Genomic DNA, 23,594 nt, shown 5'->3' with positions numbered 1-23,594 from the left:
ATGGATCTTGTCTCCACAGGGACTGTGAGGATGTCCCAGATGTGGATGCTGAGATGGGTCGTTCTACTGGTGGGGCTGCAGTCCATGCAAGCAGGTAAGCAGACTAAACATTTAAATCAGTTTTGTTCTCATTTCACAATGCACAATATTATTGTAAATATGTATCTCTGTTTTTTATGTTAATAAAGGAAATTATATGCAAGATATGGGTGAGCCTGTAGTGGACTTCATGACAACAGCAGCTGGTAAATATTAAATTTTCATGTGTGTTATGTATTATAGGTATTCATTGAGGGAGTCAATTGAATGCATTTTTTTAATGGATTGTATTAACACATTCATTTCTTGGATTAATGTAGGGGGGCATGTGTATTTATTAGAATAATCAGAATAATAATAGAAGTTAAAAAGATACCATTACACAAATTTTTTTTTTTAAACACAGTGTACTATATATGTTGATTCCACATTAATTTGCTTTGGTTTGTAAATAAACAGCATTTATGATAAGTTTAAATGTATTAATTGCACCTAACATGATTAATCACAATGAATCATGGAAAATTATCAAGTTAAATGTTTTAAATAGATTCACAGCCCTAATTGACATTTAGCCCCAGTACTAATTGAATTGATTTACAAATAATTAAAATGATACAATTATTAAATAATAATAAAAATGATATTGATAATAATTAACAATAATAATATATCTTGATAAATCTCTGAATATTTTTTTCAAATAAATGTCTGACTGAACCTACACATTGTCTTGTACAATAAATACCATAACTAATTAAATATTGATAGTAATAACAGCAGAAATCTTAAAAACAAACTCTTCCTCTTGTCTTCTCTTTTAGAGTTCCCTCCTAACATAAAAACTGTGATGGTAACTAGAGGTATGAAGTCTTTCATAGTGTTTTTTGAATAAATGAAACTGCCTTTTCAGTGCTAGTACAGATATATTATTGATATATATTCTCTCTGTTGGGTTTAGCTGAACCAAATCCAAATCCTTATCATCAATCCATGATCTGCAGTACATGGGGAAATTTCCACTTCAAGACATTTGATGGTCATTTCTTTCAAGTGCCAGACACGTGCAACTACGTTCTGGCGGTGATGTGTCACAGCACACCATCTGATTTTAACATCCAAATGCAAAGAGAGATTGTGAACGACTCAATCGTTTTTAGCAAAATCACAATAGATCTACTGGAGGCAGTCATTAAACTCACCGACAACAACATCATCATGGACGATCAAGTGTGAGTTTATTTTTATTAACTTAAGACTGCATCCAAATGTCCATGATTTTCCCTAAACACATCTTTCTTTTATTGAATGTTTCTTTTTACAACTTGCTCTATCAGGTTGTATAATTCAACCTATAAGAATGGAATTACTGTTGAACTGAGCACATCAATTGTTAAGATCTCTAACAAACATGGAGTGACTGTCTTTTGGGAAAAGGACCAATCTTTATTGGTATGCTATTTCTCTGTTCAAATATGCAATTACTGTATAGTATATTTGTAAGCCAAAGGCCAGATCTCAGTCCTCTAAAAATCTTATATATTTGTTATAATATTCCAGATTGAACTTTCTGAGAAGTACAAAGGTCAGACCTGTGGACTCTGTGGAAACTTCAATGGCAACCAGGCTGATGATTCAGTTGACAATGGTAAACCTCATTGATAAAATCACCAGCAGTTCAGTAATTCATATTTTATTGATATCACATTTTGATGAAATCTTTTTTTGATACAATTTGAAACATGTATAGATGTTTCTGATCCGGCCAAATGGAAGGTGCCTTCACCTGAATCCTGTGGCGACGTCATTCTTCCTAATGATCAGTGCGAAAATCAGGTATTATGACAAATTAGTAACAGATTTTTGGGCTGTGCTCACATTTCTTGAAATAAAATAGAAACATTTATTTTTCATATTCTATTGCTTCTTTTAAATTTTATAATATTTCAGTATTTGTTCAAATTTGTTATGGTTCTATATTGCTTAGTTGAAGAACCTTTAAAAATGCTAAAAATCACCAGTGGAGTTCTATGATTTTTTTTCTAAATCTCCCAGACAAGTGTTTGCGATGAGTATCTCAGCAGTCCAGGGTTTAGCGACTGTTACAATGTGATGGACATGGGCTCATTTGAAGAAGCCTGTGTGAACGACCTGTGTCAATGTTACGGCAATCACGACTGTCTCTGCAACACACTCACGGAGATTTCACGACAGTGCACACATGCTGGAGGAAAACCAGGAACATGGAGGACAGAGCAGCTCTGTCGTGAGTATCATTTCTGGAAGCTTGCTATAAACAAATGAAATCAATAGATAGATTTGTGACTTATTATGTGTTCTGCTTGGAGCAGCAAAGTCATGTCCTCAAAACATGCAATACCTGGAGTGTGGAAGTCCGTGCAAGAACACCTGCAAAGATCCAAACGCAGGTCTAATGTGTAAAGAACACTGTGTGGACGGCTGTTTCTGCCCTGAAGGTAACAATTTATAATAGGAGACAAGGTTTATAGTCTTATACTCACCAAGGCTGCATTTTTTATATTAAAAATGATAATTTTCTCATGAGAAATTATTTACAAAATGCTAAGAGTTTTTTTTTTTTTTTGCATCTAAGTCATCATTTAAGCATTACCACTTGATGGGTCTATTTTCAAATGAAGCTTCTCCTTGTAAGAATAACCTTATCATGCTTAAAGTATTACATTTGATGCAAGCAGCTTAAGTATCAGAACTGTTTGGGTTATTATGTTCTCAATAAATTTTGCCTACTCTTTGTGAAGACACCGTTGAGGATGACATTGGTAATAATGGTTGTGTTCCTGTGAACGAGTGCCCATGTGAGCACAATGGCAACATATACTCATCAGGAAAGTCATACACACAAGCTTGTAAAACATGGTGAGTTGTTTGTAACAGATCACATGAACCAGACAGACCTAACATTTAACAGAATACACATATGCTAACACTGCTTCCATACTGTCTCAGTGTGTGTGCTGCTGGATATTGGATCTGCACGGATCTGGAATGTCCCGGAATCTGCTCTGTTGTGGGAGGGTCTCACATCACCACTTATGATGGAAAAAAATTTACTTTTAATGGCAACTGTGACTACATCCTCACTAAGGTCTGCGACTCTCAATAAAGCAAATGCACCTTAACCTGGACTAAAAGAGACTCCCTGAAAAGATCAATTATTTAAATTATGAATTTTATCGTTCTGTTTGTTTGCTTCCAGCACTCTAATGACAGTGATATTGCTGTCATGGGAAATCTGGACGTGTGTAACCCGGGCCAAACAGACACATGTCTAAATTCAGTGACCCTTCTCATCTCGGGGACCACTGTAAGCTCTGTTTAATACGTATATATTTATTAATTCCTATATGACCTCATAACTAATGAAATAATCTTTTAATCTCAAAATGATAGTGAGACATGTCATACATACTATGCTAGACTGGTTTTCAGCTCAATTTAAAAAGCCCTTGCTAATTAATACATTCCATTTCTATAAACTCTAAATGACAGCACAATTCTGACATCAGGAAAAATGTATTTTAACTTTTCAGTTAAAACCACCTTGTTTACACAACCGCAGTTACAAAAATATTCAATGTTTTTCTGATTTAACAGAAATTATTCTAATTTAAGAGGGTTTTGAACTAACTTTTTGCTAGAGAAAACAAGCAATCACTGCTAGAGGACACAAGCATTTGTATAATTGAACTTTTGACTCAGAACCTCATGCTGAAAGAAATGATATGATCAACATGACATCATATGCTTTTTCATTGCTTTAACTCATCAAAATAAGTTAAGCAATTTTCTACTTTTTTATGTTATACTAGAGTCATTCATTAATTTTTTAAGTCAGCTTAATGTAATATAATTTGAAATGACATCCAAGTCAATTGTACTTTAACTTTGAACTTTTTACAATTTAAAGGATTTTTTCACTCAAAAAGAAAAACCCTGTCTTCATTTACTCACTCTCACATTGTTCCAAACCCATACAAGTACAAGTTTCTATTGGTTGCTTTCTTAATACAGTGACAAAGAATGGAGCTGGAGCTTTCAAACTGGAGCTTTCAAGCTTCAAAAAGCATGCACCATGAAAGTATCATAAAAGTAATTTAGATGACCCACATGCTGTATTTTTGCTGTATTTTTTTTTTATGTCTACCTGATTTATTCTTTGAAAAAAAAAAAGAAAAGAAAAAAGATACTTTTATGGTTATTTTGCATCCCGTTTTAAAGCTTGAAAATCTTGGACAATTCTTGAAAAAGTTCCCTTTTGTGTCCCGAGGAAGTCAATCAGTCAATCATAATGGTTTGGCATAAGGACGACACAAGGATGATATGATGACAGAATTATATTTTTTTGTGATCTATTTCTATTTAACTACTAGCATGCAATCTTGTGTGCTTATTTTTGTACATTTTATATCAGTAATCTGGATTTTTTATATTATTTATTCATTATATTCACATGTAAAACAATAGAACTAAAATTTTGTTGTTGCTGTTTTACTTTCAAAACAGTTTAGTTTTTCCTCCAGTGGATCCGTTACACTGAATGAACGTCCATATCTGCTTCCTGTCCTTGAAGGTGGGTTATCCCCAGCAAACACAAAATGCTCATCTAACGTTAGTGTACAACAAATGGCATGTCTTTAATCGGATTAGTCGTGTGGGGTGCGTGTGTATTACACGCAATAAAGTGCATATCAAATGCACGTGAAAACTGCATATCATAAGCACGTAAAAATTCATTTTCGCGTATAAATTGCACGATAAATACAATGCGTGCAATAGAGACGCATTTTTATGAGATCAGGCTTATATATATATATATATATATATATATATATATATATATATATATATATATATATATATATATATATATATATATATATAAGTTTTACTTAATTTACATGTCCTTTTCAGGCTTCATTGAGGGGTTCCTCTTAATCAGCTCCCTTCCTAGCTTGTGAATCACTATATTGTGTACACAAATTCCCGTACTGGCTCTGGAAGTGGTTGAAAGCGGACAAGCTCAAAATGTTTTAGACCCCATTTATACCTGTTTAGTGTTGTCCATTTGTGATCCGATCGGCCAAAACGCATCTTAATAAACAGGTGTAAACAGGGCCTTAATATGGCAGTTTGTTTTTTCAAAACTTCTATCGGGTGTCATGATGTGTATTGTGTATTTGGCTCGTGCAATTTATGTTTCGCGCTTCATCAAATGTAACAGAATATACGTTAAGGGAACATAGTGAGCATTGAATGCTCCCTGGTTTTTGTGGTACGTTGTGGGATTTTTTTAAGGAGCAAACCTTTCAGTACACTAGAAGGATTTTGCAATTGAGACAGCCTTTAAAATAGCCATGTTCCTGGTCAATGCCCTGACTACTGAACTAGGGAGCTGATTGAGATACAAAACTCTTTTGCGCCTTGTTTTATTTCTCACCAACTCATTGTTGTCCCAGGTCCTGTGAGCATTTTCCAGCCCTCTTCCTCCTTCATTATTGCTGATATGAAGAGTCTTCGTCTAGAGATCCAGTTGGCTCCAGTCATGCAGTTGTACATTGTAGCCAGCACTGAAGAGAAAGGGAAAATGAGTGGTTAGTAAATAAGCAAATCATTTAGTCATTTTGATTGTAATGACCCCTCTAATGTAAGTAATAACCCTCTGCACATATATTTTAGGAAAAGACTTGTTATACAAAGTATGAATCATATACAGTAGACAAAATGATTAAAAGAGTATGTTATGACTGTCTCTAACTTCTTTTAATTCTACACCTTGCTCCTCAGGTCTATGTGGAAACTATAACGACATCCAAGAAGACGACTTTAAAACGGAATCAGGCATTACAGAGGGCACACCAACAACATTTGTCAACTTATGGACGAAAAACTTGTACAGTTGTACAGATGTCAAAAACACATTTTTCCCAGAAAATCCCTGTAGCGTGATTTCGCAGACAGGTACTCAGTTTTATAAACATTAATACAACATGCACTGATAAACGGATTTGGAGAGAATATAAAAAAATAGTTCATAGTATAAATAGAGGCTTTGCTTTCCCCTTCCTGATATTTTTGATCCATGTTATTTGGGATACTAGAGGACAAGGACAGGATAGGGTTAAAATTAAGCTGTGCTGAATGTTTTTATCCATTTCACTCAGAGACAATAGCTAAAGACTGGTGTTCCCGTCTCACAAACCAAACCGGAGTCTTTTCCCCATGTCATTCGGAAATATGTCCTGAGATTTACTACGAAGTGAGTGCTTTTGCACTAAACAGACTCTTTTCATTTAAATTATATGGTACATAAATTTAAAGAGCCCCCATTATTAATGTAATTTGGTTTTCATCCTCTGTAGTGGTGCGTCTATGACACATGCAAGTGTTCAGATATTAAGAAGTGTATGTGTGCGGCCATGTCCACTTATGCCCACGCATGTGCTGCCAAAGGAGTCATTATCCAGGGCTGGATGGATTCAGAACCCTGTGGTGAGAACTTCATTTATTTGTTTGTTTATATGTATAGCATGAAATGTAAATGTGAATGCGAGTATTATATTATTAACGTGCATTTGAATCACATTGTGTTGATTTTGCATGAAATGAAACAATGAATCACAACAAAAGTGTGGTAATCTATCTGTACAGTGACTCTAGTGTCCAGGAAGTGTCCAGGAAACATGAAGTACTCTTACGGAGTGACCAGCTGTGGAAGCACCTGCCGATCTCTCAGTGTACATGATGACACTTGCCAAGGGTCCTTCACACCTGTAGACGGCTGTGTCTGTTCTGAGGGAACATACCTCAATGAAGAAGGCAGCTGTGTACATGCTGACCAGTGTCCTTGTTACAATGGTGACAAGGTCATAGACGCATCAGAAATATTCTACAACAATGGTGTTAAATGGTAAAAATAGTAGTTCAACACCCCATTATTGACTCATTCATTATTGATAAAAACCTTGTAGTTACTCTTGATGTTTCCTTTTTTGTCATGATACAGCAAATGTAACCATGGCAAATTGAACTGCTCCAGCCAAGAAGGTGAGAAGAAAATACCTCTTCAGCAATACCGTCTGCCAAATTCAAACTTAAGACATTACTGAGATACAGCAACATTGGCATGATGTGTGCAAGTTTTCTGCTCCTTATCCATGTGCTTTTCTGATTTAGACTGTCGAGATCCAATGGTCTTCTTCAACTGCTCAAATCCAGGAACAAGAGGGACAGAGTGTCAGAGGACATGTCAGAAACAAGACCCAAACAATTGTGTGAGTTAGAATGGATGGATGGATGGATGAGGATACATGAATAATAGGATGAAAAGAGTAATATATACACACACACACACACACACACACACATATTGCTTTGGACATAATTCTTTGTTTTGTATTGGCTATAGGTGAGCACAGGGTGTGTATCCGGGTGTATGTGTCCAGACGGCCTTCTGGCTGATGGCGACGATGTGTGTGTGGAGAGGGAAAACTGTACATGTACCCACGATGGAGTCAACTATAAACCTGGAGAGCAAGTTCAGCAGGACTGTAACAACTGGTGAGCCAGACACCCAATCATCATATAGATAATCCATGTTGTTATAGTGTGTTGTTCACAATGATGTTAATTGTTTAATAAAAATTCATATTTTAGCACTTGCATTGACGGGATGTGGATTTGTACAGAAAAGGCATGCTACGGCACCTGTACCGTCTACGGTGAAGGTCATTTCAAGACTTTTGATGGCAGGAAATATCACTTCCATGGAGACCGTGAACACATCTTAGCCCATGTATGTTTTTCCTTGTCTGTGTCACTCAGTGATGAATAGTAACTAAGTATTTTTTACTTTACTAACCCAATTTTCAAGTATCTGTACTTATTTTAGAGTCCAGCCTTTATTTCATTACATACCGAAATAAAATATGAATATATGTAAGGAATAATAGACTCCAGGCTGTCGAATTATTAGAAAATAATGCGCTCCAGAGGTGGGTGGGCATTATATCAACCCATGTTTCAATTTTATTTTATTTTGATTGACGTATAAAAACAGTGTGTGTTTTTCGCGTCACATCTGGTGTGAACAGATAAATTGCTTGTCGCTTGTATCTTATCGCATCACATCTGGTTTGGACACGGTGTAATACTCTAATGAGAGTTAGTTGACATGTAGGCCTAGTTCCAAAGTTACTTATAGTCAAAAGAATGTTCAAAAGGGAGCATTAAAATAAAGTGTTACACAACTGTTTAGTGAATTCACCCTTCCATGTCTACTTCTTCACTGCCTGACCAGTTACTGTGTGTAACCCCTCTAGGATGATTGCAATATGGACCAGACTCACTCATTCCGCCTTGTCACAGAGAACAAACTCTGTGGGCCCGATAATACCATCTGCAAGTCAATCAGTCTCTCATTTGGGGTGAGTTTATTTCATAGCTCAAACTGAGCATGAATGTAGTATTAGAAAATGTGTAAAAATGTGCAATAAACAACAAAATCACAAACGTAATGAGGATAGATATTTGTAAAAATTATAAATGCAAAATCTGTAAAAAAAATGTGTCCTTTGTGATAATATCATAATAGAAACATATCCAACCTATATAGTTTCATGGAGAATGTTTTGCAACTCATTATTTAAATCCTGCAGCGAAACGAGATACTTTTATCCGAGGATGGAATTTTTGGAAACAATGGCACTGATTACCAATATCAGATCTATTCTGCGGGGATATATATTGTCACAGAGGTCGAAGGTCTTTTGAACTTAATCTGGGACAATAAAACAAGTCTGATGCTCCAGCTCCATCCCAAATTAAAGGTATGCATTCCTTAAAGGTAGGGTAGGTAGGAATTGTCTAAAAAACTTATTTTCCAAATTTGTTTAAACTTTATTTATATATCAATACATAATTAAAATGTAAGTACTCTGAAAAAGGAAGTATAAAAATCGAGTGTCTGTAGACCTCTCACGACTGTTTTAAAGACAGCTCATTATTTCCATTCACTCCACCTCCTCCCTTCTGGGCTCCTTCCAAAGCCACGCCCCCAAAACACATGAACGCGCGACTCCGACCGCTGAACTGGAAGACGCATTATTTACCTGAGATGAGCGGAGAGGAAGGAGCACAGTGCATGTAGTGACATCATGTCAGAATCACATGTAATAAAAAAAATCTAACTTTATCATTATGAATATAAACAAATAAGATGTATTTTAGTACTTACTATCAAGCTAGCATATTGATATTGGTAAAGTTTAAAATATATATTTTTTGATTCGCTAACGAGCTAGTTATATAGCAGAGGAGGTCGTGCAAGAGGCCGTGCAACTAGGGTCCGAGGATATTGACACGCGTTTTATTTCTTTGTTTATCCAAAGACTTTTTGTTCATTACCTTTTCTAGGACTGTCTTCCTTTTTTGCCCTCGCTAACTGCATATTTACATTTACATTTATTCATTTAGCTGACGCTTCTATCCAAAGCGACTTACAATTGCTATATATGTCAGAGGTCGCACGCCTCTGGAGCAACTAGGGGTTAAGTGTCTTGCTCAGGGACACATTGGTGTCTCACAGTGGATTCGAACCCGGGTCTCTCACACCAAAGGCATGTGTCTTATCCATTGCGCCACTTACCCCCCATATGCCCCCCATATGCATATGCCAGTAATGTGAATTTTGATTGCTCTTTCTCTGCCATTGTTTTGCTATTCCTCTGCCATTTTTTTGCTATTCCTAGGTTCCGTGCCTCTTGAATTTCTCAAATCAAACGGGTGCGCGCAAGTGGGCAGATCCTGTGTGGCAAAAGGGTGGTTGCCATGGTTGCGAGAGAGTGACAGTCGCCTAAGCCAATCCTTTGTTTTGTCCCGAATGGAAATAATGAGCTGTGTTTAATGCAGATTAAACGGTCTAGAGTCACTCGATTTTTATACTCTTTTTTTCAGAGTACTTACATTTTAATTATGTATTGATATATATAGAAAGTTTAAACACATTTGGAAAAAAGTTTTTTATAAAATTCCTACCTACCCTACCTTTAAAGGTACAGCCATTCAGACACAAACACACACAACCACTTACAACTCCTCACCTAAAAACCCACATGATCTCTATGACAGGGCAAGGTGTGTGGACTGTGTGGAAACTTTGATGGCAATGCGAACAATGACTTTGTGAAGCACAATGGAGAAGAGGTGACGGATCCAGAGGAATTTGGGAATAGCTGGAAGGTGAATCCCATCTTACCAGATGTGACAAACGCAGTGGACCTTTGTGAAAAAAATCCACATCGGAAAGCCTGGGCTGAAAAACAATGCAACATCATTAATAGCAAAGCCTTTGAAGAATGTCGTGCATCTGTAAGTATCAGTATAAACAATTTTTAGGACAAAGGTGATTTGTTAAAGGTTTATTATTTTTTCAATGTTGAAATAAATGATTTGACCAATGACAGACAGCAGGAGTGTTTGGGAAACTTTTTTTTTAAATCAATCATTATTTTTACAATTCCATTTTGTGGAGCATGGTGGAAGCTGTAAAATATGTTGTCTTTCTGTTCCTAGGTGGTCTCTGGCCCATACCATGAAGCCTGTTTAAGGGACACCTGTGCATGTGACACTGGAGGTGACTGTGATTGTCTCTGTACTGCAGTGGCAGCTTATGCTGCTGAATGCCGTAAAAAAAAGATTTGTGTGACATGGCGGAGTCCAAACTTTTGCCGTAAGTCGCAAATTTTCTAAAAATAAATTACCTTTTTGGTTATCTATAAACTTTAATTGGACAGTGTCATAGAACTTAGTTTCTGTTGTTAAATTACAGATCTGCATAACCTTCTATGATCTTTAAAAACATTGTCATAGTGCTCACTGAAATGTTTGTTTTTGCAGCTTTATTCTGTGACTATTACAACTCCAAAGATGAATGTGATTGGCACTATGAATCCTGCGGATCAGCTCGCATAAAAACCTGCGGAAACCCATCAGGAAATTGCTCTGATCAAATTCCTCTTCTTGAAGGTTATATTTTTACATTTACAAAAAAACTAGATTTGATAAATCTAAGAACATATTTTATAAATGTCCAACAGCAGAGGATGTTTTTTGTTTTTTTTACTTTGCACAATTAGCAAGAAACTAAGGCTGCAACAAGTGATGAGCACAAATACATGATAATGTATTTCAAATAAAAATACAAAATACCTCAGTTTAAATAGATCAAAATAAAATAGAAAATACTAGCCTATGAGTAAAATATATTAAATACAAAATTAAATTTTTTATCTGAAAAATACACAAAATACATGTAAAATTTGGTCATACGGTGATATATCAGTATTGGGCTGAACCTGTTCTGAATGCAAACAACTTTTTGAAACTACTTTGAAACTTTTGTTTTCATTTCACCTTGCCTTCCCCTGCCCAGTAGAAAAAAAACAAAAACAAAAAAAACATATTCCAATGATAGCTAGTGAACTCGCTAATGATAGTTGGACTAGCTCGTGGCGGGCTGCTTGCTAGTTTTGATTTCCTCATTGTTGATAAGAATTGCACTGTGAAGGAGTATCCTTGCTAACTTAATATTTTAAAGGAAGCTCCGCTCTCGCGTGACTTTCTTTGCGGGGGATGGGAGCCAGGTGTCTGCGCAACACGGTTTGGGTCCTGCGGCTGCTGAGACAAAAAATTGGGTTGTAGGGATTGCAGATGGAGCTTCCGGAGTAATTTGAAACAGGTATATCCCTTTCTCTGGCTTTCTCTAGCTCTGGCCAAGAGCATGTTATTATCACAACTGACTCCATGTCTCTTTGGACTGGACGACATAGGGGACCTGCTTAAAGCAGGCAATGTGCTGCCCTGGAGGAACGGTGGTAGAAGTCTTTCGGTTCCTTTTTATTAAGGTGACGCCCAGGGTTTAACGCTAAGGTTTATCGCCATTGGCGTCCCACTTACTCATTTGTTGCCCCATCCAGCATTTTAGTTCGAAGGTTAATTTGGTCTGGGAGGAAAGGAGTAAGAGCGCGAGATGGGGTAGAGTTGCTACTGGTGTTAGTTGTTACCCACTCGTACTTATGTCACCTTTCAAGCTAATAGGCTGGAAGTTTTTCCTGGCTGGATCTCCTGAAGTACTTTTGCTATTCTCCTCCAAGGAGGACTGAGGGTTAGAGCAGGTAGTTAATAGAGCAGATGGATTAAGCACTAAAAACCGCGTCCCTCGCTCTCTTCTGTAGCCTCTCCAAGTTCTTTGAAACTGGACGGTGAAGTACATTTTCCACTCGGTTGGGTTGCTTTTAAAGAGCTTTACAATTTGCAAGGCCTGGGGACGGCTGATGTAGTGCAGTAGTAGTCTGCTCTCTTCCAGAGTGGAAGTTGTTGGCGGATGCAGCTGAAGCTGTGGCCTTCCTAGTTAGCTCTACTCCTAGGGCTCTAGCAAGGGATTTGAGCTGGGGTGCTATCCTACATCTCCAGGCGCTAATCTCTTGGCACTTGTGTATGGTAACCCTAGGCTCAGATCCTTCGGATTGGGCTATGCTTGGTTCGCTGCAGTTTATTTTCAAGCTGGGGAGCAGACATTTACTATGTATGGTGTAATGGGTTAGCCTGGATTCCAGCCGAACTTAGCCCTGCCCACAACATTTGAGGTCGGGAAGTTCCGTCTGGACTTGATCCGTTGTGGAGCAACTATGCTCGAACCAGAGCTGTTCGAACCAATCAAATTGTCAGGGCAGGCTTTAAACGATGATGGACAGATGATCAACATTAACGAAATCATCCACATCACCAAAGAGTGCTTGGGTTGAATTCGTTTACAACAAAGATGACTGCCGCTGGAGAATTGAGATGTGAAGATTCCGCCATTGCGTCTGTTATATAAGATATCAACAGCGCATTAATTTTAAAAGAGGAACAGAGAACCGCGATCAAGGCATTTGTCGATCGGAAAGATGAATGAACAACATACGTCACTTACTCCGTTGCTCTGATTGGTATTGCTATCCAATTGAGTGCAGAGTCATTTTCTTTCCTGGTTCGTTTGAATCGCCCCATAATCACAGCCCAATGGAGCAGTATCAGACTCATAGACTAGAATCTGAGTATGACGACGTCAGGCTAGTAATGGGTATAAACATCCCCATATCATCACGACTGTGATACAGTATATAGTTATCTCGAAAGGGAACGATATGCTGCGCCATGTTGCCATACTTCATGGATGCCTTCGCATCTTCCTTCAGACAGTTATTGATTTTATGATAGTGCTGCCCTTTTATGGTCTTGACTATGCACTATGCTGCGTTATCTGACCTCTATCAGCCAATAGCATCAATAACATTTATTGTTCATGTCTATATGATACACCATGGTTTCCCAAACTCCTTGGGGTTTGTGAGTGAACTGTAGGAGGTTAAATCATAAAATGTAAGATTAAATAATATAAACAAGGGCTGCACATTAATCAAAATAAAGTTGAAATCACGATATGACTTAGTGTGATTATCGTTCTGTAACGGTGGTGTAGGGACGAGGCAGAGAGAGAATCCAAGTGCATGCACAACTTTAATAACAAAAGACAAAAAACACAGATAATCCAGACCAGGGAACAGACAATAGTCCATATGGGGAAATAGCAACAATCCAAGGAACATGGAGAGATAACAAGAACGTCCAAGCACCCCCGGCCGAACAGCATGAATACAATCAAACTTTGACTAACCAAACATGGCTGAAACAGAAGGGCTTAAATACACAAAGAAATCAGTTATGATTTAATAAAGGTAATCCAAAAAAATAAATAATAATAAATAAAACAGAAACCAAACACAGAAAGGAAAACAAAGAGACAATGAGAATACACTTTAAAATAACAACACACATTATTAAACAGTTGACATAAAACCTGCTGTATGTGTAACTTAAATGCATGTACAACTGTTGATATATAAATAATTATGATTAATTCATTGATTATTAAAATATATATATTTTCATTTTTGGTTTTTGACCATGTGCATCCTGAGTTTTCATTTCGGGGCATTACATTTTAGTGTGCCACCCTATGAGTTTACTGTCCCCCTCTCGCCACCCTATTAAAAATGTAATGGAGGCGCCACTGAAACTAAATGGAACTAGCCATTTAAAAAAGGGACAAACTCAGAGCATAATTTGTGCCGGATCCAGATCCAGATGCACAAATGTTTACATGCACAAATGTTTAAATGCACATGCGCTGGATCCAGATCCAGATGCACAAAAATGTACATGCACAAATGGTCACATCAAATCATCAATATGCGAAAAAACTGTTTCCATCACATTAACATTTGAACAAACGCAAAACTCAAGATAGTTTTGTGCAAAAATAGTTGGATGGAAAACCCAAAAGAGATTGCACATGTGTTCCTTTATCTTTTCCCATCCAAATAAATTGCCGGATCCGCCATGCCCCCTTGTTCCAGCACATCGGAATTTACTAATTAAGCACTGGACAAGCTCTTCCAGATATCACACTCTGGCCCTGTTTACACCTGGTATTAAGATGCGTTTTGGTCGATCGAATCACAAGTAGATGAGGGAGACACACACATTTACACCTGGTGTTTTAATCTGTCCCTTTTATCCACTTTTGATTCTTTTTGCCCTGATTTCTTCGAGGAGAGGGTCTACGGGCGGGTAAATGTATGGGTTTTTCAGATCTTTCAATCTAATGGACGAAATAAGCTCACGCAATTTACATATGAATGCGACTGGAGAAAACGTAAAAATATATTGAGAGCAGTAGCTTCCGATTCTGCTCCGACAGCCGCATGACCACGCTGAACACTGCGAGTATGTTTTAGAAATCTGGAATGGTGAGAAAACATTGTGCTTGGTATGTTTTTCATCTTCAAACCAAACGACAGTTTAAATCCCATCTGCCTAGCTTGCTTCCCATAATGTTTCTGCATTAGGTCAGTAGGTGAAGAGTAGGCGGTCTTTGGCTGTTCAAACACATTTGACCACATGAGCGTCTACTCCACAAATCCAGTTGAATGCGTTTTCCACTACCTCTAGAAGTGATCGAAAGTGGATAAGCTCAAATTGTTTTAGACCCCATTTACAACCGTCGTCCACTTGTGATCCAATCTATGAAAACGCATCATGCGTGTAAACAGGGCCTCTGACTCTGAGGAGGTTATGTCAGTGAAAACTTGGACCAGTTCTAAGAGAGCTTCACAGATCCCTCAGCCGAGCTCCAGCACAAACACCATTTAGGTGGTAAAATGTTTCAAAATGCTTGACACAGCCTGTGTTACCCTCGATTTCTGGTTTTAATTCATAGAAACCATGGAAAAACAAAAGATGCTTTGATATTATGTGTTTTATTAGACAGGTGAGCAACTGTTTGAATACATTTATCGACAGAAAAATAATCCTTGTTATACAGCTCAACACAGTCTTATTGTTTGAATCTCGTTTACATGATTTACAGCAAGAAGCATGTTTGCACCATGCTTCAGAGACAACACTATCTTGTGGCTAATATAGCATAATCAGATGAAGCTTTATTTATAGTAAAAATAATACAGCATTTTCTCCATCATTCAATATATTTTAAAATTAATTGCATGCCATTTAGCAACATAAGTCATCCAGCTATTATTAATATAATATTGATCTAGCTTATAGCTCATAGCAGTCATGAAGCTAACGCACAAAGTAACGTTATGACATAACTTTCAACAAACTCGAATATATTTATTATGATTGTTTTAACCAAGTAAAACAGTGCTGCGTAACCCCACAATAAAAGCTCTGCTGCTCTCCACGCACCTCAAGACCGGAGTGTCGCAATTAGGTCTCTTAACAAAGGTGTCTCTTAACAATCACTCCAGCTTCCATGCTTCAGAGACATTCTGCTCCCATGGCTCTCACCCTGCTTTATACCACAGTAACGTTAATAAAACTTTAATATGTTAGCTAATCCATGAACATGATTTCAAGAGTCCCGTCGGATTGTCTATTGCTTTCCGGCTGTAGAGGTGAAGATGACAACTCATACATACTGTGCCTTTAATAATTAATGTTTACTAATTTCATTAACATGTATTATAATATTTATAGATTATTTGTTAAAATTAGATTAGATACATTATAGATAGTTGTTGCAACTCTCTAAGAAACATTTTGGTAATCCCCATATGTCCTGTCAATAACCAAGTGTCTTTTTTGTCTATTCCTACTTTCCTTTTATTATTCAACTAGGATGTTTTCCTAAGTGCCCTTCAGATAAGCCATATCTGAATGAGATGACCATGAAGTGTGTTGCATGTTGTCCAGAGATGTGTATAGAAACAAATACAACCACTTCCACTACCACAACAACATCAACAGAGACACCTACAACCACTTCTACTACTACAACTATTGTAACAACAACATCTACAGAGACAGAAACATCACCTTCTACAACTCCTACAACATCAACAGAGACCTCTACAACTGCTTTCACCACTACAACAACTACTGTAACAGCAACACCTACAGTGTCAGTAACAACACCGCTCAATTGTAACTCCTCAGGTGTAACAGCAGTTTCTGTTGTCAGTTGTAACTGGTCAGACTGGTTTGACAGCAACAAACCCAGCAGAGAACCACAAGGATTGGAAACCGAATCCATTGATGCTTTGTGGACTTCACATAAAATATCCTGTCAGACACCAGAAGACATTGAATGCAGGGCAGTAGATTATCCAGACAAGTCCTTGAGAGATTTGACGCAAACCGTGCATTGCAATGCATCCTATGGCCTGATGTGTTCAAATGAAGAAAATGCAGATCACATGATACCACTTTGTTATAATTATGAAATACGTGTAAACTGTTGCATTGAAGAAAAAATGGTTTGTTCTACAACCATTTCCACTACTACTCCTACTACAACAGCTACTCTAACAACAACATCTACAGAGACTACTACAACCACTTCCACTCCAACAACTACTGTAACAACATCTACAGAGACACCTACAACCACTTCCACTCCAACAACTACTGTAACAACATCTACAGAGACAGTAACATCACCTTCTACAACTCCTACAACATCAACAGAGACCTCTACAACTGCTTTCACCACTACAACAACTACTGTAACAGCAACACCTACAGTGTCAGTAACAACACCGCTCAGTTGTAACTCCTCAGGTGTAACAGCAGTTTCTGTTGTCAGCTGTAACTGGTCAGACTGGTTTGACAGCGACAAACCCAGCAGAGAACCACAAGGATTGGAAACCGAATCCATTGATGCTTTGTGGACTTCAGATAAAATAACCTGTCAGACACCAGAAGACATTGAATGCAGGGCAGTAGATTATCCAGACAAGTCCTTGAGAGATTTGATGCAAACCGTGCATTGCAATGCATCCTATGGCCTGATGTGTTCAAATGAAGAAAATGCAGATCACATGATACCACTTTGTTATAATTATGAAATACGTGTAAATTGTTGCATTGAAGAAAAAATTGTTTGTTCTACAACCATTTCCACTACTACTCCTACTATAACAGCTACTATAACAACAACATCTACAGAGACTACTACAACCACTTACACTCCAACAACTACTGTAACAACATCTACAGAGACACCTACAACCACTTCCACTCCAACAACTACTGTAACAACATCTACAGAGACAGTAACATCACCTTCTACAACTCCTACAACATCAACAGAGACCTCTACAACTGCTTTCACCACTACAACAACTACTGTAACAGCAACACCTACAGTATCAGTAACAACACCGCTCAGTTGTAACTCCTCAGGTGTAACAGCAGTTTCTGTTGTCAGTTGTAACTGGTCAGACTGGTTTGACAGCAACAAACCCAGCAGAGAACCACAAGGATTGGAAACCGAATCCATTGATGCTTTGTGGACTTTACATAAAATATCCTGTCAGACACCAGAAGACATTGAATGCAGGGCAGTAGATTATCCAGACAAGTCCTTGAGAGATTTGATGCAAACCGTGCATTGCAATGCATCCTATGGCCTGATGTGTTCAAACGAAGAAAATGCAGATCACATGATACCACTTTGTTATAATTATGAAATACGTGTAAATTGTTGTATTGAAGAAAAAATTGTTTGTTCTACAACCATTTCAACTACTACTCCTACTACAACAGCTACTATAACAACAACATCTACAGAGACTACTACAACCACTTACACTCCAACAACTACTGTAACAACATCTACAGAGACACCTACAACCACTTCCACTCCAACAACTACTGTAACAACATCTACAGAGACAGAAACAACACCTTCTACAACATCAACAGAGACAACTACAACCACTTCCACTCCAACAACTACTGTAACAACATCTACAGAGACACCTACAACCACTTCCACTCCAACAACTACTGTAACAACATCTACAGAGACAGAAACATCACCTTCTACAACTCCTACAACATCAACAGAGACCTCTACAACTGCTTTCACCACTACAACAACTACTGTAACAGCAACACCTACAGTGTCAGTAACAACACCGCTCAGTTGTAACTCCTCAGGTGTAACAGCAGTTTCTGTTGTCAGCTGTAACTGGTCAGACTGGTTTGACAGCGACAAACCCAGCAGAGAACCACAAGGATTGGAAACCGAATCCATTGATGCTTTGTGGACTTCAGATAAAATAACCTGTCAGACACCAGAAGACATTGAATGCAGGGCAGTAGATTATCCAGACAAGTCCTTGAGAGATTTGATGCAAACCGTGCATTGCAATGCATCCTATGGCCTGATGTGTTCAAATGAAGAAAATGCAGATCACATGATACCACTTTGTTATAATTATGAAATACGTGTAAATTGTTGCATTGAAGAAAAAATTGTTTGTTCTACAACCATTTCCACTACTACTCCTACTATAACAGCTACTATAACAACAACATCTACAGAGACTACTACAACCACTTCCACTCCAACAACTACTGTAACAACATCTACAGAGACACCTACAACCACTTCCACTCCAACAACTACTGTAACAACATCTACAGAGACAGTAACATCACCTTCTACAACTCCTACAACATCAACAGAGACCTCTACAACTGCTTTCACCACTACAACAACTACTGTAACAGCAACACCTACAGTATCAGTAACAACACCGCTCAGTTGTAACTCCTCAGGTGTAACAGCAGTTTCTGTTGTCAGTTGTAACTGGTCAGACTGGTTTGACAGCAACAAACCCAGCAGAGAACCACAAGGATTGGAAACCGAATCCATTGATGCTTTGTGGACTTTACATAAAATATCCTGTCAGACACCAGAAGACATTGAATGCAGGGCAGTAGATTATCCAGACAAGTCCTTGAGAGATTTGATGCAAACCGTGCATTGCAATGCATCCTATGGCCTGATGTGTTCAAACGAAGAAAATGCAGATCACATGATACCACTTTGTTATAATTATGAAATACGTGTAAATTGTTGTATTGAAGAAAAAATTGTTTGTTCTACAACCATTTCCACTACTACTCCTACTACAACAGCTACTATAACAACAACATCTACAGAGACTACTACAACCACTTACACTCCAACAACTACTGTAACAACATCTACAGAGACACCTACAACCACTTCCACTCCAACAACTACTGTAACAACATCTACAGAGACAGAAACAACACCTTCTACAACATCAACAGAGACAACTACAACCACTTCCACTCCAACAACTACTGTAACAACATCTACAGAGACAGAAACATCACCTTCTACAACTCCTACAACATCAACAGAGACCCCTACAACTGCTTTCACCACTACAACAACTACTGTAACAGCAACACCTACAGTGTCAGTAACAACACCGCTCAGTTGTAACTCCTCAGGTGTAACAGCAGTTTCTGTTGTCAGTTGTAACTGGTCAGACTGGTTTGACAGCAACAAACCCAGCAGAGAACCACAAGGATTGGAAACCGAATCCATTGATGCTTTGTGGACTTCAGATAAAATATCCTGTCAGACACCAGAAGACATTGAATGCAGGGCAGTAGATTATCCAGACAAGTCCTTGAGAGATTTGACGCAAACCGTGCATTGCAATGCATCCTATGGCCTGATGTGTTCAAATGAAGAAAATGCAGATCACATGATACCACTTTGTTATAATTATGAAATACGTGTAAATTGTTGCATTGAAGAAAAAATTGTTTGTTCTACAACCATTTCCACTACTACTCCTACTACAACAGCTACTATAACAACAACATCTACAGAGACTACTACAACCACTTACACTCCAACAACTACTGTAACAACATCTACAGAGACACCTACAACCACTTCCACTCCAACAACTACTGTAACAACATCTACAGAGACAGAAACAACACCTTCTACAACAACATCAACAGAGACAACTACAACCACTTCCACTCCAACAACTACTGTAACAACATATACAGAGACAGAAACATCACCTTCTACAACTCCTACAACATCAACAGAGACCCCTACAACTGCTTTCACCACTACAACAACTACTGTAACAGCAACACCTACAGTGTCAGTAACAACACCGCTCAGTTGTAACTCCTCAGGTGTAACAGCAGTTTCTGTTGTCAGTTGTAACTGGTCAGACTGGTTTGACAGCAACAAACCCAGCAGAGAACCACAAGGATTGGAAACCGAATCCATTGATGCTTTGTGGACTTCAGATAAAATATCCTGTCAGACACCAGAAGACATTGAATGCAGGGCAGTAGATTATCCAGACAAGTCCTTGAGAGATTTGACGCAAACCGTGCATTGCAATGCATCCTATGGCCTGATGTGTTCAAATGAAGAAAATGCAGATCACATGATACCACTTTGTTATAATTATGAAATACGTGTAAACTGTTGCATTGAAGAAAAAATGGTTTGTTCTACAACCATTTCCACTACTACTCCTACTACAACAGCTACTATAACAACAACATCTACAGAGACTACTACAACCACTTACACTCCAACAACTACTGTAACAACATCTACAGAGACACCTACAACCACTTCCACTCCAACAACTACTGTAACAACATCTACAGAGACAGAAACAACACCTTCTACAACAACATCAACAGAGACAACTACAACCACTTCCACTCCAACAACTACTGTAACAACATCTACAGAGACAGAAACATCACCTTCTACAACTCCTACAACATCAACAGAGACCTCTACAACAGCTTTCACCACTACAACAACTACTGTAACATCAACACCTACAGTGTCAGTAACAACACCACTCAGTTGTAACTCCTCAGGTGTAACAGCAGTTTCTGTTGTCAGCTGTAACTGGTCAGACTGGTTTGACAGCGACAAACCCAGCAGAGAACCACAAGGATTGGAAACCGAATCCATTGATGCTTTGTGGACTTCAGATAAAATAACCTGTCAGACACCAGAAGACATTGAATGCAGGGCAGTAGATTATCCAGACAAGTCCTTGAGAGATTTGATGCAAACCGTGCATTGCAATGCATCCTATGGCCTGATGTGTTCAAATGAAGAAAATGCAGATCACATGATACCACTTTGTTATAATTATGAAATACGTGTAAATTGTTGCATTGAAGAAAAAATTGTTTGTTCTACAACCATTTCCACTACTACTCCTACTACAACAGCTACTATAACAACAACATCTACAGAGACTACTACAACCACTTACACTCCAACAACTACTGTAACAAGATCTACAGAGACACCTACAACCACTTCCACTCCAACAACTACTGTAACAAAATCTACAGAGACAGAAACAACACCTTCTACAACTCCTACAACATCAACAGAGACCCCTACAACTGCTTTCACCACTACAACAACTACTGTAACAGCAACACCTACAGTGTCAGTAACAACACCGCTCAGTTGTAACTCCTCAGGTGTAACAGCAGTTTCTGTTGTCAGTTGTAACTGGTCAGACTGGTTTGACAGCAACAAACCCAGCAGAGAACCACAAGGATTGGAAACCGAATCCATTGATGCTTTGTGGACTTTACATAAAATATCCTGTCAGACACCAGAAGACATTGAATGCAGGGCAGTAGAATATCCAGACAAGTCCTTGAGAGATTTGATGCAAACCGTGCATTGCAATGCATCCTATGGCCTGATGTGTTCAAATGAAGAAAATGCAGATCACATGATACCACTTTGTTATAATTATGAAATACGTGTAAATTGTTGCATTGAAGAAAAAAAAGTTTGTTCTACAACCATTTCCACTACTACTCCTACTACAACAGCTACTATAACAACAACATCTACAGAGACTACTACAACCACTTACACTCCAACAACTACTGTAACAACATCTACAGGGACAGAAACATCACCTACAACTCCTACAACATCAACAGAGACAACTACAACCACGTCCACTCCAACAACTACTGTAACAGCATCTACAGAGACAGAAACAACACCTTCTACAACAACATCAACAGAGACAACTACAACCACTTCCACTCCAACAACTACTGTATCAACATCTACAGAGACAGAAACAACACCTTCTACAACAACATCAACAGAGACATCTACAACCACTTCCACTCCAACAACTACTGTATCAACATCTACAGAGACAGAAACAACACCTTCTACAACAACATCAACAGAGACAACTACAACCACGTCCACTCCAACAACTACTGTAACAGCATCTACAGAGACAGAAACAACACCTTCTACAACAACATCAACAGAGACAACTACAACCACTTCCACTCCAACAACTACTGTATCAACATCTACAGAGACAGAAACAACACCTTCTACAACAACATCAACAGAGACAACTACAACCACTTCCACTCCAACAACTACTGTAACAACATCTACAGAGACAGAAACAACACCTTCTACAACAACATCAACAGAGACAACTACAACCACTTCCACTCCTACAACTACTGTATCAACATCTACAGAGACAGAAACAACACCTTCTACAACAACATCTACAGAGACCTCTACAACCACTTCCACTCCAACAACTACTGTATCAACATCTACAGAGACAGAAACATCACCTTCTACAACAACATCAACAGAGACAACTACAACCACTTCCACTCCAACAACTACTGTAACAGCATCTACAGAGACAGAAACAACACCTTCTACAACAACATCAACAGAGACAACTACAACCACTTCCACTCCAACAACTACTGTATCAACATCTACAGAGACAGAAACAACACCTTCTACAACAACATCAACAGAGACAACTACAACCACGTCCACTCCAACAACTACTGTAACAGCATCTACAGAGACAGAAACAACACCTTCTACAACAACATCAACAGAGACCTCTACAACCACTTCCACTCCAACAACTACTGTAACAACATCTACAGAGACAGAAACAACACCTTCTACAACAACATCAACAGAGACCTCTACAACCACTTCCACTCCAACAACTACTGTATCAACATCT

The 23,594-nt window shown here is 38.3% G+C and overlaps 1 protein-coding gene across 1 annotated transcript; it reads left to right on the top strand.

The window, feature by feature from the left end:
- LOC309490021 (mucin-2-like) lies at positions 1–19,502 on the top strand (the record flags this gene model as incomplete). The annotated part of the gene is made up of 25 exons (XM_082158967.1): positions 1–94; positions 864–902; positions 1,001–1,269; positions 2,095–2,305; positions 2,391–2,516; positions 2,820–2,937; positions 3,028–3,166; positions 3,278–3,385; positions 4,585–4,651; positions 5,538–5,672; positions 5,866–6,039; positions 6,243–6,337; positions 6,441–6,567; positions 6,739–6,988; positions 7,085–7,125; positions 7,255–7,352; positions 7,487–7,638; positions 7,735–7,873; positions 8,400–8,504; positions 8,736–8,906; positions 10,207–10,446; positions 10,651–10,807; positions 10,975–11,103; positions 16,324–17,874; positions 18,202–19,502. Coding segments are annotated over 25 exons (6,036 nt in total), but the record flags the coding sequence as incomplete, so codon positions are not given.
- Positions 19,503–23,594: the final 4,092 nt, after the last annotated feature.

Source organism: Leuciscus leuciscus (assembly GCF_965113295.1).
Source record: "Leuciscus leuciscus genome assembly, chromosome: 25".
Lineage (NCBI taxonomy): Eukaryota > Metazoa > Chordata > Actinopteri > Cypriniformes > Leuciscidae > Leuciscus > Leuciscus leuciscus.
This window is presented reverse-complemented; position numbering and strand designations above follow the sequence as displayed.